The sequence below is a fragment of the Erithacus rubecula genome (assembly GCF_903797595.1).
Source record: "Erithacus rubecula genome assembly, chromosome: 6".
NCBI classification, from domain to species: Eukaryota; Metazoa; Chordata; class Aves; order Passeriformes; family Muscicapidae; genus Erithacus; species Erithacus rubecula.
Window position 1 is genome coordinate 8,098,114 of NC_136688.1, and position 19,206 is coordinate 8,117,319.

General features: G+C 45.1%; 1 protein-coding gene across 2 annotated transcripts in view; it reads right to left on the reverse strand.

The window, feature by feature from the left end:
- Positions 1-12,066: 12,066 nt before the first annotated feature.
- SCUBE2 (signal peptide, CUB domain and EGF like domain containing 2) overlaps positions 12,067-19,206 on the reverse strand; it is a 36,520-nt gene continuing 29,380 nt past the window's right edge. For both annotated transcript variants that reach the window (XM_079307576.1, XM_079307575.1), the window contains 6 exons: positions 17,724-17,891; positions 16,408-16,569; positions 15,539-15,736; positions 14,865-15,017; positions 13,796-13,875; positions 12,067-13,161 (listed from right to left, as the gene is read on the reverse strand). In XM_079307576.1, the coding sequence (XP_079163702.1) occupies positions 13,009-13,161; positions 13,796-13,875; positions 14,865-15,017; positions 15,539-15,736; positions 16,408-16,569; positions 17,724-17,891 (914 nt within the window). In that variant the 3' untranslated portion in view covers positions 12,067-13,008. The remainder of the gene's footprint in view (positions 13,162-13,795; positions 13,876-14,864; positions 15,018-15,538; positions 15,737-16,407; positions 16,570-17,723; positions 17,892-19,206) is intronic.

Sequence of the window (19,206 nt, forward strand, 5' to 3'; positions counted from 1 at the left end):
TTACCATACCATGTGTCTAAATAGGGGCACATTTCAGAAAAATACCTGTGCTCTCACCAGAGATAAGCCTGTGCATGACCACTGCCCCTTACTCAAGAAAAGCTCCAAGGGACAAAACCACTTTTCTTGCTCTTTCCTGCCTCCAGAACAGCATGGAACGTTCCTCCTCATCTCTGTGTAAAATCAATTCCAGTGTCAAAAGGAGCCTATGAAAGAAAATCCCTCCAGCCTGGGTCTGGCCCTGCCCTCCAGGACAGGCTGGCTGTGCCAGAAAGACAAGGTGCCATGTGAGAAACAGAAAAGTTATAAAATTCTCAGAAAGCTCTGTAAAAGCAAATTTCAGATTGGAGAAATGCAAGAACACTGAAGATGCAAGGACAAGAAACAGTAGGGCTTTGAGCTGTGTAGAGATAGACCTCAGGAAAAGATGTAAAGCAAGATAGCAGAAATATGATTTTAAACAAGATAGTAGAAAGCTTAATAATGAAGCTTTATCCATTGTTTTAAGCTATTACAAGCAAACATTGTTTAAAGCAAGATGTATGTACAGCTTTATTAATTGGCCTAAGCAAACACTTGTCAGCTTTTAATATTATGCTTTGGCTAGGAAGTTGTTAATTTTTATGCTGTTGTATATTTTTATGCTAGAAAGTTGTAAAAAGACTGTAACTAAAAGAACTTTGCTGTTGTTAGTGGCTGAAGCTGTTTCCATCTCCTGTGCTAGGCTCTGTAAAATGAGATTGATGATTGTGATGGAATAAAAGCTTTGAGACTGCTCCTCTAGCATTGTCTTGGGTTGCAATACAGGATGTGGCCAGCAATGTGCATTCTATCACCATCTGTTGAAGCCGGGTGGGGCAGTGATTTCCTTATCTCTGTGACACATACTATCTGCTCATGGGCCATCTTTAAAACCAGGTGAGGCAATCATCTTTATCTTTTCCACAGCCCATCCTCCCTCCAGGAAGATATCATCTGCTGCTGGCACATTAACTCCCACTGTATGACTGAAAAAAATTACATCATCCCATTGGGAGATGCTCCAGCCAGGAGGAGGAGCCAAGACTTTCCTACCTAGATAAAAACAGTGAGATTTCGGACAGCAAGATACCTTCTTTCCACTGATTCCAGAGGAAAGCCAGACCTTTCCACATCATCTCCAGACCTTCAGAGGAAAACTGCACCTTCTCCAGGAGCACTGCTGCAGCTGAACCACATCTGCCACTGCAGGGGGACTGTAGCCACCATTGAATGGGACTGCTACCAACACCCTGACTGACTGACAGGGTGTCAGGTTGTATTCTGACTCTCTCAGGGTTGGGATTGTTCTTTGTAATACTGCATTTCTATTTTAATTTTCCTAGTAAAGAACTGTTATTCCCAATTCCCATATCTTTGCCTGAGAGCCCCTTAATTTCAAAATCATAATAATTTGGAGGGGGGGGGGTTATATTCTCCATTTCAAGGAGAAGCTCCTGCCTTTATTGGCAGATACCTGTCCTTCAAACCAAGACAATCCTAGAAACCAGCATGCCATCATCACAGGCTGCAGGACACTGGGGGTGCTGGCTCTGGTTTGGAATGGGCTCTGTTCTGTGCCTGGAGCATCTTCTCCAGAGCTTTTCTGCTGGCCCAGCAAAGTCCTCGGTGTCCAAATCCACTGCAAAGAGCAGAGGGACACAGTGCTTGCCCTGGCCTTTCCCAAGAGCCCTTTGCCATCACAGCTGGGATGGGAAGGCAGCACCGCAGGGCAGAGCGAGTGCCCTTGGAGGGAGGGGAGAGGATGCACATTTTGATAAAGCTTATCAGCCACTCTGCAGGGCACACAGTGCCACAGCAGCCCTGCCTTTCAAACGCAGATTGCTTTGCCCGTGATGGTTTTACCCCTATTTCCAGCCAGCTGGTGCTGGCTCAGTCCCCAGCCACGCCTGCAGCTTCATCGGCGGAGCTGCGGGCTCTGGTTCACACCCCCGGCGCATCTCCTCCCCTGGTGAAGAGGAAAGCAGAAAACACAGGAAGTGGGGCAGTCCTTTTTTTTTTTTTCCTCCCTCCTTTTCTTTGATTTCTCATCTTTCCCTAAAAAGAAGTGATTTGTTAGTGGTTAGCATATCCTGAAGAAATGCAGAGATGTCCCAGAAAACTCTGAAGAAAGAAGGGAGTGGTATAATTTAGCAGAAATAGAAGCAGGCAGTAGGTGCAAAAGGAATAATTTACTCAGCACAAACAGAAAATTTTAGAGAATCCACTTGCAGGGAAAAGACCATGAAGAGCTTAAGAAAATGAAATCACAATAATTGATGTACAAAATAAGTTTTCTGTCCATCAGTGCATTAATAAGGGTCAGTTCTAGCATAAGCAAGAAAATAACTGGAATAATTTGTAGACTACAAACCAGACTTTTCTAATAATATTGGACACAAAAATCCAGAAGGACTTACTGAGCTACTTAATTATCATTTGTAACAATACAAAGGTTATGGATTGAGCTGGAGAAATCCTCTAACATACAAAGTCCACACTCACCTTCTGTGTTTGCAGTGCTGACCAAGGGAAAGGACCTCCTGGGCTGGGGTTTTGTCCTCATCATAGGTATTTCATGGAGACAGCTATTCCCAGGGCATCTCTCTGTGTTTATCCTGGGTGTAACCCCAACCTCCTTCTCCTGTGTGTGTTCTGTGCAATGCCCGAGCTGGTGGCATCAAGCACAAAGCAGAGGCACAGATGACACTGGGAGAGGAATCAGACATTGCACAGTTTCCCCCAGGAGACTGAGCTGAATTTATCTGCCTGGTTCTCTTCATACACAGAGGCAACAGGTGAATGAGAGTTTCAGCAACACAAAATCTGCACTTGTCAAAACAAGAGATTAAAATGGCAAGTCTTGCAAGAGCTCCCTTACCTTTATTTTCCCTTCTCTAAAGTGCCTGAAACATGAGAGGAGTTGGTTTTCTTCAAAACAGGAGGAAATTGAGTGCCCAGAGGGCAGGTGATGTTTCTCTCCAGTAGGTACCCACACCAACCTCTGTTTATTATATGCAACAGCAAAATTATTTCAGTGTAAAATTTTCAAAATGATTGATTTGAAGAAACATTAATACATGCTAGTTCTCACCCTCCCAGATGTATGTTAGAGTTGAACTGCAAATATTTATTTTGAAGTAGTCTACACATATATTCAAAGTGCCAACCATAACTACATCACTCAGACTCCCCAAACCTCAGGGGATTTCACTTCTCCTGTCCTGCAAAAGGCAGCCTGTGTGCTGAAGGCTTCCTCTGCTGCTGGGACATTCCAAGCCATAAATTTTACATTCAGGTCGTTAAATATATAGGAGGGATCTTGTTAAGGCTAAACCAGGGCGAGTCACTTCACACTACACAAACAGGGTTTTCTCACTCCTTTCTAACTTTCCAGAAGCCTGACATCTGGAGACCGAGGGGGAGCAAGGCAGGGCATGCAGGATTGCCTCTGCTGCTCGGGATTTCTGGGCTCTGAAAGCCGGGAGGAAGAGGGCGCTGCTCTTCTTCCCATCAGGTCCCATGTCAGTCCAGCAGGAGCTGCTAAGGAATAACCAGGATCCTGCTGCTCTGGAAAAGCAGGGGCTGGTGGGCTGAGATGCTGGCTCTGAGGGGTAGGAGAGGATCACAGGCAGGATCAAGCGATGGGGCTGGGATTTCCTGGCTCACCCTACAGCCAAGAAAGTTGCTGTGGAATTGCTGCATTCAGTGTCTCTCCCCAGACCCAGTTCCTGGACAAAGCAGAGCTTGACTGCAAGCTGTAAAAACCAGAGGTGGTGTCCAGCCATCTGAACAGCAACCACAGGCAGAATCTTGATGAGCCTGCTCCTGTTTTCTTCTTGAAATAGCTCCCAGCAGTGCCTAACAAAGGGACTCCCCACATCAGGGACCTGCAAAATGCTTTCACTGTCACTAGTGCCACATAGCAAGGGACATGGAGAAACAGCCATTGCAGGAGCAATAACAGCACCCAGCTTTCTCCAACAGAGACCTGCCATTGTTTTCACCCAAGTTTTCCTTGTCCCATCAGAAATTTTTGCCCTTTTTCTGCCTAAGGGACAAAGGCTGTGCAAAGCACTCAGGACAAACCCCAGCCATGCTAGCAGCCAGTTATTTCTGGGTTCAAAGGAGTCCAGTCTTGGTCTAAATACTCCAATATAATAATCCATTTCTATTCACCAACTCACTTAATCACCTGCTCAAATGCTTTTGTGAATAATAATTACAAAATTTCTTATTCCCAGCATGGTGAAAAGTCACTCCTTAGTACAGAAAATATCAGTATGCACATGAAATCATGTGCAATAGGTATACATTTCCCTTGGATACTTGGACATCTGTGCTTGCTTTCACATCTGTGTGGGTAATTAACCATAAGGCAGCAGACCAAATCTCTCTTTGAGTCAACACCTTGAGCATTAGTGGAGATACAGTGAGGATACATGGTGCCCACAATGACATCCATGCCTGGCTGCAGTTCCCTAACCCAGCCCTAACTTGGCAGACAGAAGTTTTAAATAATTACCCCTTGAGTGTTCCAAGCATGGAACACTGGTTGTCATTTTCTCCATTTTACTTTCTTCTCAAACCAATGAATTATTCTCAGAAACAACTGGAGCCATGAGCAGATGCCTTAAATGGACCAGGAGAAGAGCATACCACAATCCTTTTCCACTGGGATCCTGTTAGCCAAGGTGCTTATATCCAAGGTTTTCTTTTGCATAACCCCATGACTTCACCAGTGTGAAATGCACACTGGCTCCAGGATAAAAGATGGAAGGTGAGAAGTGTGTGAGGCCACAGACTCAGAGCTCTGCCCTCTCCAGCCATCAACAGGACTGAAGGAGCTGCTGAAACCTGAGCTGGGAATAAGAGCAAACCAAGGCAGTCTGAGCAGGAGCAAGATCAGGAAAGTCTGGCAGCTTATCCAGCAGAAAGGGTCTTGTACACCTCCTGGCTTTGGGTGACAAGTTTAGGGCTGGCACAGGTATCTGAAAGCTCCCAGCCACAGGGGGGAACTCTCAGTCCTGAAAGGAGTTACACTCTAAAAGCCTCCTGCTTTTTCTGGCTTTCTAGCCAAAGAACTTCCCTCTGGCCAAGAATAAATCTGCTGCAGAGGCATTTCTCATTCCAGATGCTTTGGAGTGGTATGATTCCTAAAAAGCAGTACTTGGGGAAAGGGAGGGGGAACTCCTCAAACAAACTCCAATTTACCTCTTGGAGAAGACAAATCCCAGAACATAATCTAAAACCTTGCCAGAAAAAAAAAAAAAAAAAAGTCACTGGAATGGGATTAATTCAGGTCAGCTCTGAAACAGAACTGCCTTTTGAAGGGTTTCTCTGTGGCTTACCCAGTTTACCAGGTGATTGTGACAAAAATAACAAACTCCAGTGATACAGTAAGCAAGAGAGCTGAACAAAACTGGAATTTCCCAGCTCTTTTGCAAAAGCCCCAAGAACAGGTGCTTATTTCAACTCATGCCAATGTGGGATTCACCAAGGAACAACATTCTTACTATGTTCTTTAAAAGACTGACTGTGAACCTTTTCTGCCACTACCAGTTAAAGGAGTATTCATAGAAGGATTGCATTTGACAAATATTTCCACCTTCTTATGGAGCTTGGATCTAGGACAGCTTTGCACCTTTCCTTCAGAGGAGGAAAGAAGGGGGGTAGCTTGTTTTGTATATCAAGTCTGAAACTAGTCTGGTTCCACAACAGACTAATATTCCATGAACTCAGGGTTTGAATACTATCAGTTAAAGATAAATAAATTTTGGGATTTAAAACATTCAAATCCTAAGTTTATTGAATGCATCAAAGTACCTTTATTTGGAACTCTGAGATAAATCCAAATCTGAACCCAAGACATTTACAGTACCCATTTAAGAAAAAAAAAATATTATTTATATCAGCATTAGAGAGAGGGTCACCACAGTGTTAGTCAAACACAGGATCTCTCACCTCTGTGGAGCCCTTATGTTTATTTTCTGAAGTCAGGACTCCAGGGCTCTCAGGTGCCCCAAGTACAAGTGAGCTCCCCTTGTAGCCTCCTGCCACAGCCCATGCAGAGCTGCAGCAGCTCAGCCGGGTCAGATTTAGTCAGAAATGTTACTGGATACTCAGGGCTAATATTTGCTCACGTACAAAATCATCAACAGGGCTTCAATGTGGCTCTCCTAACACAGAGGTTGTGTTTGCCATGTTGTGATTTGGTTAAATGCCTCCACCTTCAAGTCCAGGCTGCTGAAGGACACTGGAGCTCACTCTGTGCCCCAAAAGGAAGGCAGCTGCCCCAGGAGAGCAGGAGCACGAGCACTGTGGGCAGCAATGAGAGGCACACAGCACCCTGAGGTGTTTTTGCCCTGCCCTGGGTGTCATTTTCTGCAGGATCATCTGTCCAGCCACTGATAGGAGTCAAGCTGTGATCAAGCTGAGCAACCAAACAATGTAGGAAATCAATAGCTGACTGCTACACACACAATTTCATTTCCAAAGACAAATGTTCAAAGTCCATTATTGACATCTGTAAGAACAGAGTCACCAGAGTGATGGGGCCAGGCAGAGTGCCAGAATTGCTCACTGTTCTCAAAGTAAATAACAGCAACTGAAGTTACACATTCACGGCCCATTTCCTCCAGCTTCCTCTGAGGTTTATTCTGCCTGGAAATCAACAACTTTGAACCCACACATTTCCTCACCAGTAATTTGGAAGGGACAGGGGAACAGCCTTGACCAATGGTCAGAACTCAGCTCAGGTCTCCTCCCACTACAACCTGAAGTGGCAGTAATCCCTGGCTCAGCAGCAAGGGCCCTTCTAGGTCCCATATTTACTTTTATAAAAGCAGATAAAATACAATATAAATACAAAACAAGAAACTCAAACTACAAAATCATTTACAAATTGCTCCAAAACGACTGCACAGAGGCAGTGGTGAGGCTCCAGAGCTGCGAGGCACCAAAGTTCCAGCCCAGCGTCTGGTTTAGGGGTCCTGCCTGAAGCAGGAGCCCCATCCAAACCCCGCTGCTGTTTGCCAGCAGGGATTTCAGAGGGATCTGTGTCTGCTGGGGCCACGTGCTGCCCTCTCGTGGGAAGCCCTGGGGATGGTATCCTGCTCCTGAGGATGGTATCCTGCTCCTGGGGATGGTATCCTGCTCCTGGGGATGGTATCCTGCTCCTGGGGATGGTATCCTGCTCCTGGGGATGGTATCCTGCTCCTGGGGATGGTATCCTGCTCCTGAGGATGGTATCCTGCTCCTGGGGATGGTATCCTGCTCCTGGGGATGGTATCCTGCTCCTGGGGATTGTGCCCTGCTGTCTGGGCACAGCCCTGCACAGCAGCTTCACACAGACCAGTACAGCCTCACTAGCTCAGCACCCCAAACCCTCAAAAATCTCCTTATTTGAGCACTTTCACAATATTTCAGGCTGAGGTAGGGATGAGGCTCTAGCATCTCACATGAAGTTTATTCCAGAGCATCCCTAAGCCAGACTGTCCTGTTCATTGGATTTTACTCCTCCAGTCCTGCATGAGGAAACATACCCTGCTGGCACAGATAAGCCTTTTTTATCTACTCCAGGAGCAAATGGTCCCATTGGACTTGTGTCCTGCACAGAGCTGGGACAGGCATTTGTGATGTGTTTATTCCAGCACTGCTGCAGGGCTTTCTGGACAGCCCTGGGGAAGACAGTAATGCCTGCAGTGTTGAACATTCAGTTCCTAGAGCTAAGCTCCCTTCTCCCACTGAATGAAGTTGCTGTTCTCAGCATGGATGAGCCTTTTCAGGGTTTTATTTTTGTAAGTTTGCTGAGAGAATTAGCACCTAGAGGAGCCAGGGCAATAGTTGTGCTATGTAAGCCAGACAGGCCCCCTGAGCACTTTTTAGTCATCCTGTTTTTAATAACTGGTCTCAGCTTTTCCACTCAGCCCCTCACACCAGCACTGCACCAGTAACAGCAAACTGGGGCCACCTAAAATCCAGTGTTGTGTCACATACAGGCTTGTCCACTGGACACACAGATCCTGAACTCCCAGTTTCCTGGAATGCTTCCTCAATTCCCACTTTAAACCTCACACAAATCATGATCCCCTCTCTTGCCCTTAGCTGGTTTCTGTGGCTGGGTTTTACTCTGGGCAGCCCCTCCAGGAGCCAGGGGAGCTGCCATTGGTGACAGCTGCCACTCTTCTGTTTGACTGGGGCACAGAGGATGAGGCTTCCTCTGGTCAGGCAAAGCTCCTGCAGCACAAGTGTTTCATGGCTTATTGTAGTGTGCATAACACTTGAAATAAAAACTAATAAACAACAAATTGCATCTCAAGTGACTACTTCAGAATATTTCAGCTTCCAAAGTTTTCTCTTCTGGAAGTAACTTTTTCTCTCCCTAAAATTACAATCCATTGATTTCCTGACAGAGATTTCATGGCATGATTTCTAAGTTTGCATTGCCTATTGAAGAAACTTCCCAGTGGAAAAAAAAAAATAGAGGTTGCATCAGATCAAGTTTAGCAGCTAGATAGTGTGAGGGAGCTTCCTTTATGAATTCTGTTTTTATAGACATCTCCAATAAGAAAAAAAGATTTCAAGATTTCTGTTTTTTTCTTCACTGTGTACTAAACAGGCTTTGCTTCATGGAATTAAAAAAACTTACTCTTCAAAATGTGTTTAATCAGAGAAAAAGCTGTACTAACATATTCAAACAGAGAAAGGTACTTTTTTTCTTTTTTAACATCTAAAGTGATTTAATAAGATAGTTTAAAAAACAGCATGAGAATGTCATGCTCTGGCTTAGAGAAAAACTAGATGGACTTACCTACTGAGTGGAATGTGTCCCTTGAGTTCTGTGACTCCCATTTTCCCCACAGGTGCTCTCTTTGCATTGCTGCTCCTGGCTGTTCTCTACATTCCCAGCAGAATATGAGTTATGGAGAGCAGACTTCCACAAGAGAGAGTGAAAATCTGCCTCTGAGCAAAAGATTTGTTCAAATTAAATGGGCAGCAGCAAGAGGTGTTGTGGGGTGGGTTTGTTCCATCACTGCAATCCAGCACTGGCAGCACTCACAGAATATTTGAATAGCACAGTTTTGTGCTGTGATCAGCCTGTAGCCACCATGCTTTCCAGGACCTCTTCATCCTGTGTGTCATTTACTCTTTGCCACAAAAACCAGCAAAGTCACCTTTCCACAGCCAACAGCTGAAGGACACAGCTGTGTCTTCCAAAACCACACCAAACCAACTGGGTGGACACATGAAATACAAATCACATCTTGTCACTGTGGTCAAAGAAAGCCAAGGGTCAAACAGGCAATTGAATAAATTAAGGAGAAGATATTGGGATAACTTTTACAAAAGTTGGATAGACTCACTGAATCTAATAATCTCAACATAATATTAAAAACTAACCAGAAAAACTGTATTAAAAATTATTATAGACTGATTTATTTTCAATTTCCTATGACCTAACTCCAGTTTTTAATTCTAAGAAACTAAGCCAGTGAATTTAATGACATTGTGGTATAATATTAAAAGTATTCTGGGAACTTGTGTCTTAACACAGGCTTTCACCTTGTTTTCCTTGGTTTGGGGTTTTTTAAAATTATTTTTCATTTTAAACAGTGTGGTTTAGGGGTTTTTTGTTCGTGTGGGTTTTTTGGGGTTTTTTTTGGTTTTGTTTTGTTTTTTAGGGAAAATAATCAGATGAATGTACAAAGTAATAAAACACTTTGGAGTTCCTTTTAGTTGTTTATCCTGTCTTTATGCAGCTTGTTACAATAGACCAATTGGCTCTAGCTCATCATATAGGAGATACTTTTAGAATAACTTTTAGAATTAATACCAGGATAATTCTGGTATTTTACTTGCCAGAATTATGTGCACCACTAAATATGTGAAGAATTGTATCTTCATGCATATAGATGCAGGCTAGTAATATATTACATGAAACAGGATGCTGTGGTAAGCAGATGTTCCCAGGATAAATTGTATCTGATGTGCAATAACTTGTCAAACAACCATTAAATTTGTCAAAATTATTATTTAGCACAGAAAGATAACTAAAAATATTACCCAAGAACTTCATGCAGCTAAAAGTTCACTGGTTTATTTCTCTTATCAAGAGTAACAGTCTGAAACATTTTACATTAATTTACAATCATCAAAACGTTCCTTTTGCTTATCTCACATAGGTGACATTGAGTCATCCAGTTTGGACTAAAATTAAATTTGTTTTATGGGGTTGAACATTTGTTGAATCACTTGTTGCCAAAACACATCATCAGTCTACAACCACACAGAAAGTAGAAACTGAAATTTCTACAGAGCCACTACCATCACTATGAAGATACAATGCCAAGTGTTCACAACCTTCTGTAAGTTATCAATCCTCCCAGCATTCAAGGTAGCAAAAATTCCCTCTTCACTTTTTACTGTACACACAGGAATTGCAGCAAAAGGGGAAATTTTGATCCATAATGTCAGATCAAGGGTAACAGAAGTGCTTCTGAGCTGTTTGCAGTTTGACTAGGAAAGGAGCAGGGCAGTGGAACAGGGAGGATTCTTCTCTGAGAAGGGGCAGGTTCTCTCCTCAGCCCCAGACCCTGCACACCCCTCTCCTCCCAGCAATGGCAATGGCCTGTGCTCACTGTGGGGCAGCAGGAGCAAAGCTGGGATCACTGTGGCTCCCAAAAGCAGCTGTGCAGGGCTGGAGAGGAGGCAGAGTGACAAACCCAGAGCATGGGACAGTAACTCATGCACAGAGCAACACAGCCCAGTCTCACCCTCAGGAACATCTGGATGTTTCACAGTCCAGTGTCACCCATCAGGAACATCTGGATGTTTCACAGCCCAGTTCCACCCATCAGGAACACCTGGATGTTTCACAGCTTTGCCTTCCTTGAGCCCTGGTTGAAGCCAGTCCCTGTGTGTCCCTGAGCACCACAAAGCAGAGCTGCTCACTCCTCAGCCTCCCTGGCAGCCACAGCTGCCCTGCTCTCCCCTGGCACTGAGCCTGCAGCACAGCCCCTGTGCTGGGCACACCATGGCCCTGTCCCCACTGTGCCACCACCAGAGCAGAGCTGCAGCAGCTCCAGAGTGCCCAGGGCACACAGAGGGGGCTAGTGGCTCGCTGGGCTCACTGGCACACTGCATCTGGAATGGGGCTAGGGCTGGAAACACCTCCCTGGGCTCTCCCTGCAGGACAGTATGGATGCAGCAAACCCTCCTGGCAGCTGCACAAACCATTCCCCAGCTCTGGCCAGGCCTGGCAGCCCCTCCCCAGCAGCAAGAACCACCCAGCCCCATCCTGAGAGGCTCTGCTCCCCAGGCACCATCCCTCCCCATCATACCATGGCCAAGATGTGTCCCTGTCTCACACACACCATGGCACAGCAGCTCAGCAAGGCTGAGTCAGGAGCACATCTGCTCCCAACAGTGCAGGAAGGAGGATCAGAGCCCAGCTCTTGGGGAGGGTTTCCTCTGTCACACTCTGGACATGGTGTTATTCACATACAGCAGTTAAATACCACATGCCAATGCAATGAAACCCAGCAGGTCTGGCTCCACACCCTGGGAAAGGGAGGATTTCTCCTGGCTACCCTGTGAAATGTAAGTACCATTCCAAAGATGGCACAGAGAGGCAGTTTGGTGCCCACTGCACCCATTGGCATGGCCAGTGACCAAAAGACAGGAGTTTGAAGTCCATTCCCAAATGGATGGGACTGTGGCTATCTCCCTTCCAAGCAGAAGGTCCCCAAGGTACATTACTCTGAGAGAATGGATTGTGTGGCCAGAGGAGATGTAGCTGTGGACTGAGAATAGCACTGAGACAACATTTTGATCAGCTCAGATTTCCCTACAGGCCCTCTCAGAACAGCCTTGTCTCCAACAAGAAACAGCCTGAGGAGGAGGAGGACACAGAGCCTGGGAATCCTGAGGAACAATTTGCCATAGACAACTTTTGTGGCCACAGTCTGGCTGAATCATTGTACCCCTCCTTGTCTCCAGCCAGACAGGGAAAGCAGCTCCTCTCTGCCCAACAAGGCCATTGTAGAGAATGGAACAGCTGAGGCTCATACAAAACCTTATTCAGATTTAAAGAGTGTTGTACCAAGAGCATAATCTATGCAAAGCCTGCATTTAAAATGGGGCTTCTGTGTTCACCTGCAGGTGCTCAGAGGACAGAATTTTACACAATTTTGAAGATGCCTTTGGCTGTCCCAGGTCTATGCACAGGGACAACGTTGGGATTTAGGAAGGAATCTGATCTGTTCTAACAGTTGCAGAAAGCCCAAAATGGAAATGTCCAGTGTGTCAGGGCCTGTTTTCCAGTGCTGTGGTGCCCACAGTCTAGTCAGGTGCCACTCCATGTGAACTAATAGGTCACTAGCATGGACACCTGAACACTCAAGCTGATTTTCAACCCTCTGCTCCATGCCACATGTAGTTTAGGGAAAAAACTGCACCTTGTGCAGTTCTTGGCCTCACTGGTTTGAATTAAAACTATGTCAACCTTAGCTCTGGATTTCCTGCACAGCAAATGTTAAGAGACACATCAATCCTGTTCTCACTTTCAGTGAGACCAAACATGACCTCAGCTTTGTTGAGGTAACCTGCATTAATGGCCCAGGGCTCATCCCAAACCACACCACTTAGCCTGTCTGTCCTCATTAGCTTTTAGAGGTGCTGATGAAGCAATGGGGCAGAGCTCTACAAACTTCTGCTTGGCACCATTCAGTTACAGAAATCATGGGCAATCTCCAATTCTGGCACTGTGAAGTATCCTTTGGTACCCAAAAGGTATTATCTGGAGAGGAATCAAAATTCTGTTCACCAAAATATTTATATGAGCTGAGAAAGCCAAACTCTGCCAAGAACGGAGCTGGCGAGCTTCCCTGGAGTGTCTCTGCCAGTGTGTAAAACACAGAAAGCAGCCCCACCTCCCACAGCCCCCCTGTGCATGCCCAGGGCTGCTTCAGCTTGGAATTACAGTGCCAATTATTTGTAAGGCCTCAAAAATCTGGAAACTTTGGAGCGCAGCAGCCGGATGAAGGATCTTGGGAACATCTCTCTGGACTCTTGGGCTGTGTACTTGAAGTAGTTCTGTGGGTGTGCCAACACGTCAAACAATGCTTTTATCAGCTTCTTGTCCTGGGGAAAGGGAAGCAGGTTTGCTAGTAGTTCCACAGAGGAGTTATGGTCAGTGTTACCAAGGTTTAATGACTGTCTAACTCAAAAAAAAAAAAAAAAAGATGATGGGTATTTTACTTTTCAAGTGTTTCAGGGGTTTGGAAATGTAGCAGAGCAAGGCTGAATTTCAGGTTCCTGGAAGGTCATTGGTGCTCCACATTAGCAGCTCCAGAATTGCTTCCCTCCTCACACATCCAAGAGCAGCAAACCAGCCACAAACAAACACACTTGAGCTGATATCCAGCAAAACAAAGGCATGCACTCAACTTGCCTGTGGAAGTCCCCTAAACAAGGTCAGAGAAACCCACAAGGAGACTTCCTTCACCCAGGGAGGAAAAGCCTTTGCTAATCTACAGGCCACAAGGAGCAGCACCAAGTGCTTTCCCAAGAAATTAATTTCCTTGATCCACCTTCAGTCCCCCTGAGCAAAGGGTGCTCTATCCACTGCTCTGCACAATCAGGATCTGCTGATTTTCCCCATTTCCCTGATGGTGCACCAAGGAACAGACCTGATGCAGAGCAGGACACAAACTCACTCACACCAAATAATATAATCTCCAATTAAAAACAGACATGTCTAGTGGAAGGAATGTACCTTGAGTATTTCTTGATGATTTTCAGATGCATAGAGCCTGCCATCCCGAACAATGTCTTCTATTAGCTCTTGGTAATCCTCTGTGGGGAATGCACAAGAGAGGAATTTGCAGGTTCACTTAATTTACATCCTCAATACTCCCTGTGGTTACACAAGGAAGCCCTGCCCTCAGAAGAGCCAGTAGTACTTGGCCCTCATATTAGCAGCCAGGAAATATTCCAAACACTTTTCTTTTTATTATGAGAACAGTGTGCTCTGCTGAGCTGCTCAGCATCAATCTGTCAAAAGCAGAGGAAACCATAAAGCACCCAAGGTTGGAGTGCACACAGTAACCAAGGAACCTGCTTCACACCAGCTGAGCTGCAGGAACCCAGCTGTACACACCCACAGCCTCTCACTGGCTTCTGTCTACAGGAAGAAGGAATAAAAAATTTATGTAAGAGGATGCTTTCTTAAAAGTAACCCCCCTGGTCAATCATAACCTGAAATGCTTCAAATGGAGAGGTCTCCCCTGAAAAATTACTTACCCACCACTAGTGAAACTCTGCAGACCACAGCAGGGATGACTCCCTCACAATTAATCCAGTGTGAACAGAACATAAAATATCACTTCACTTATGCTGATGTGCAAATCCTCAGCTCCAGTTTCACACCTCGTGATTCTGACAAGGGTGAGGTGAAAATCTTTCCCCTCAAGCTTCTTTTCAGTACAGATATTTTGCTGTCTGATTCTAGGTCACAAATGGCAGCAGGAACACAATAAAACACAGCTACTTGGGCTGTACCTAACTCCTAACTGGGGCCACCCAGAGGAAATGGAAAGGCACAGAAGTGCACAAAATTTAGATACTATCTCTGAGCTTTTTGCAGGCCAGAGCCCAGAAGCCCAGCTTTTTGTCTGGAAGACATGGTGGCACTCAAAAGACTGCAGTGCACTGCAGAATTCCTTAAGTTGGGTCTAAAATGAAGCAGCTGCTGGAGGCAGCTCTGGTGACACCACTGGGCTGTTGGGGAGGGCAGCTCTGCACTCTGCAGCTGCACACCAGCCCAGCTGCTCACACCCACTCACCATCATAGGTCACATAAGGAACTTGGAACCCCTTGGCACTGTTCCCTTCGTTGGACTTGAATTGGATCCAGAGTTTCTTGGACCTGGAAGTGAAGGCGATGGGGCGCTCGTAGGTCTGGCAGGTCTCGTACGTGGTCACCGAGTTGGAAGAGGCTTCCAAAGCAAGCACACAACAGGCACTGTGTGACAATGCTTCACACCAAAGGGCTGCCACAACACAGCCTGAACTACCACGAGAAAAGTGCTTGCTGGTGTTAAGAAAGCTCCTCAAAATGTGGCAGGCCATCAGTGGATGGCAGGCCATCAATGAGGGGCTTCTTGGTGAGGGAATATTTTCCCTTTTCCTAAGAAAACAGTCTACTGCTTGAAGGACGTGCCTATACTAGAAACTGAGGTTGTTTATCCATACATCAGGCACCTGTAAGGATTAGCAAGCATTTCCTCTTTCCTAACCCAGGCCAGAACTGCTTAACATAATGCATGACTGGTTAGCTTGAACCACCTACCCCTTCTTAACAATATTTCTCTCAGCTCACTGGCACATCATGCCCTTGTCCCCTGTTTCACTGAGAACTATGAGGCAGCATTGCTGAATATTCTCCCCTTGCCATTTAAAGAAATTTCTGCTCTTAAGCAGAGGCTACACCCAGTTTCTGCAGGTGTTTCAGACTCACAGCTTTTCCTCATCACCAGGTAGTCTCCACACTCGTCCTCTATGGGCAGGAATATTTCTGGAACCACGATCAGGATGCGGCGCTTGGGCGGGGGGTTGATGCTCCAGGTGCACTCGCTGTTGGCAGGGTAGTCCCCAGGATAGTTGGGTGACTCAATATATCCAGTGTAGTCTCCCAGCTCCCCTCCACACTGCCTGTCTGCAGAAGGAGCACAGCATGCAGGGCAAGGCAGAGAGGTCACCCCCAGCTGCACGGGTACAGACACACATTCTCCTTCCTGCATCTGCTGCAGGTATAGCTCTCTTTGCCAGCCTCTCACATTTCTGTGTGGGTGTGTTTGCACACATCTGAGTGTACACAGGCACTCCAGAGGTGGTTCTGAGCAGTCACCTCTGTGCCCTGCATTCTCCCTCTTTAATTCACCCCCAGCTTCCCACACCACAGCTACCATCAATCCAGAACAGTGCCTCCCCTTGTAAGTGAACCCTTCAAAGGCTGTTATTAAGAATAACTAGAGCTATTAAGCTTTGTGAGCCAGCTTCCATTCCTCTAAACTGCAGGGAACAAATCAGGGTGCTGAGGACACAAACTCTGCTATATCAAAGGAGAAAAGATTTAATAGCAACACCTCAAGCAACCCAGCACCAGCTGGCAAAACAGTCATCACTAACCTGGATGGAACCAGCCTGCAGAAATGGTCTCTCAGTGAGCCATGTGGGCTGAGATGCTGGCAGAAAAAGAGGAGCAACCTCTGCCTTCTCTCCAGCTCCCTGGAGCAAAGCTAAGTTTTGCCCTTAGGGCCACTAAAAAATATTAATGTCCCAGTTTTTTTATTTATAAGAGCATCAAAGGCACCTTGCTGTACTTACTTTTGCATTGTGTAATGTTTGTTGACCCATCAAAATCTGTAGTGGTGTTTCCAGGGCAGGCAATGCAGTAATTTTGCCCAAACTCAGGCTGGTATGTCCCAATTGCACAGCGAATGCATCGGTGAGTGGTGGTGTTGTAAAAATGGCCAGGAGAGCACTGAACTGGACAGGAATTAAAGAATCTTGGTTTAAAAAGTGCCAGTAGCACACTGGAATATGCTTTCATACATTTGTGTAAGACCTAGTGTAATTTCAGAAACTGAAATGCCAGATTAGTAATCTTTGGGGGTGATAAAAAAAGAGGTGATAAAGCAAATTTTAGTTCATCAGGTCATTGTGTGCAAGTTCAAAATTCCCAAATGCAACACTGTAGAGTGGTTCTGTGAGAAAGCAGAATAAAACCCTATCAATAAACTATGAGGTAACAAAACTATTTCAGTTTACCAGGTTATTTTGTGCAATGTAGTTTTCTATGCTGCACAGTCCCTTTTTTCTACTCCTTTTAAGCTCTGCTTACTCCCAAATAATTTTTGCTGAGTTTTGGAAGCTGGCTCAGCCAGGAGTTCTTCCCTAAATGCTGCCCCAATCCAAATGCTTCAGATAAGCTCCAAATGGTTCTTGCATCTGTGATTCCACGTCTCATGTGGCCTCTTCCACATGCAAATTCCTGAGCTTTCATTCCAGTTAATAGAAAGAATTCCTTTAATCTCCACTCCAAATTGAAAACTGAACCTCATTTATAGACTTGTTTTTGTTTATGTTAAATAAAACTGAAATCAGTTCCTCTTATCTTGATCCAGAGTTTTAACATCATTTTTTAGTACTTCAATTTCACAAAATTAAGTATGAATAAACAGTATTTGCAAGTTCAGTGATTCTACACTGAAGGAAACTATTAGATATCACACTACTACCAGTAATATTAATTCTTCAATGATATTGCTAAATTCTTAAAGTATGTTGTAATTTTCAATCAACTTAACTGAAACAAGAGAGACCTCTTATTCCAAACCATTACCAAATGTTTGCATCAAGACCTTATTTCTATCCCTTATTTCTGCTCTGCAGCAGCAGATTTTCTATTAAAGATTTTGTCCTCAAGTGATTTATATAAGTAATTTTCTTTTACCCATGCTTTTGGTCATCAGTCTTAGAAAGAGTTGAGGTTTTACTGAATTTCCTCACAGCCAGGCCAGGCCAACCAACTATGAGATTCCTGAAAGGACTGACCCTTAGAAGGAGAAAAAACCTTCTCTGGAAGGTTTTTTGAGCATTTTCCTTCTGCCTGGGATCAGAGCAGCTCAATCTTGGCTCACCTTTGGTCTCACAGTCCTGGAACAGGGATGCCCCGCTGTGCCTCGTTGTTAGAGCTCCTCCACAGGGAAAGCAGGACACCCTGCCAGCCTCAGGCTGGTATGTGCCAGGGGGACAGGGCACACAGGGCTTGAAGCCATCAGGGGAATATTCACCAGGGGAGCACTGATCTAGGAGAGGAAGAACACGTTATAGATGAAGGTGTGTTAGTGAGCCTGCAGCACAGAAACCTGCTCTGCTTTACTGGGGCAGCTGGAACCAGAAATGAACCAGAGCTCCAGAAATTAATGGTGCCAACAGCAAGAGCTTGACACCTCCAATGTGCACTGTAAAGCAAACCTTATAGCCTTCTGCTGGAAGCCAGAAGCCTGGGAGTTTGGAACTTTCTGTCCCCAGGAGAACACTGCTTTTCACCTGAGGCTTTGGAGAAGGCTTCCAAATTTGAGTTAAAATCACAGTTGTGTAGTTAGAACGAAATGTGCAATTTCACATGGTGAAGGGTTTTGAGTTTGGGGTTTTAGAATTTAGTAATAGGTATGGGACAAGATGGAGGGTTTTGGGCATTGTCTCTTTCTGTCTTCTTCCCTCTTCTTCATGATTTCAGGTTGTAGTTTTTGGTTGGATATTTGGTGCTGCACTGCAGGTCACAGAGGTTTAGTTATTGGGTCAAAAGTATAAACAATATAGGTGTTAATTCTCTATTGGACTGTTTAGCTTTAAGAGACCTTGTAACTAGCTAAATCTACCTCCATTTTGCTCACTTTTAGCTAGAAGGGTTGCAGAACTCTCAGGACTTTAGACAAGATTTAATAAACAACCAAATCCAAACACGAGAAAACTCCTCTCCTCCATGTTTTTAATCCTGACTCTGAGTGAAGAGAGAAGAAAATGAAGACAAGCCACTAATTAGGTGGGGCAGCTAACCCATTTACAGCCTTCAGTGCCAGTGAGCTCTTCTGGGAGCTGGGGTGGATTTCACAGTTTGGTGCAAGGACACTGAGCCTGTCCAGTGCTCTCTGCACATCTGCACAGTGCAATTGTCCAGTGATTATCTCCTCATTCTAGCTGAGAGCTCTCGAACTCCTCCCAAATGAAATAATTTAGTATTGAACCTAAGATGCCAAAAACATACTTCCAGATATCTGTAAGTGCTTTAATCTTAATGTTATTGAATATTCATATTTCGTGACCATTAGCATTGCTGGATTGTATGAAAACCTTGAGTCCAACAACTAATTGCCCAAATTCAGTGAACTAAACATTATACCTCAAAGACTTTTACTAAGTCTTTTTAAAGCAGAAACATTCTTGCCATTCCTCTGGTACTGGATCTTGGGTAATGATTATCTGTGCACTGGACTGCTGCATTCTGCATGGTGCACAGACAGCATTAACCCAATCTGACTGATTTTACTTCATCACACACCTCAGTATGATCTAGCAAGCCCAGCAATACTCAGGAGTATCTTGGAAAAGTTCTGGTTT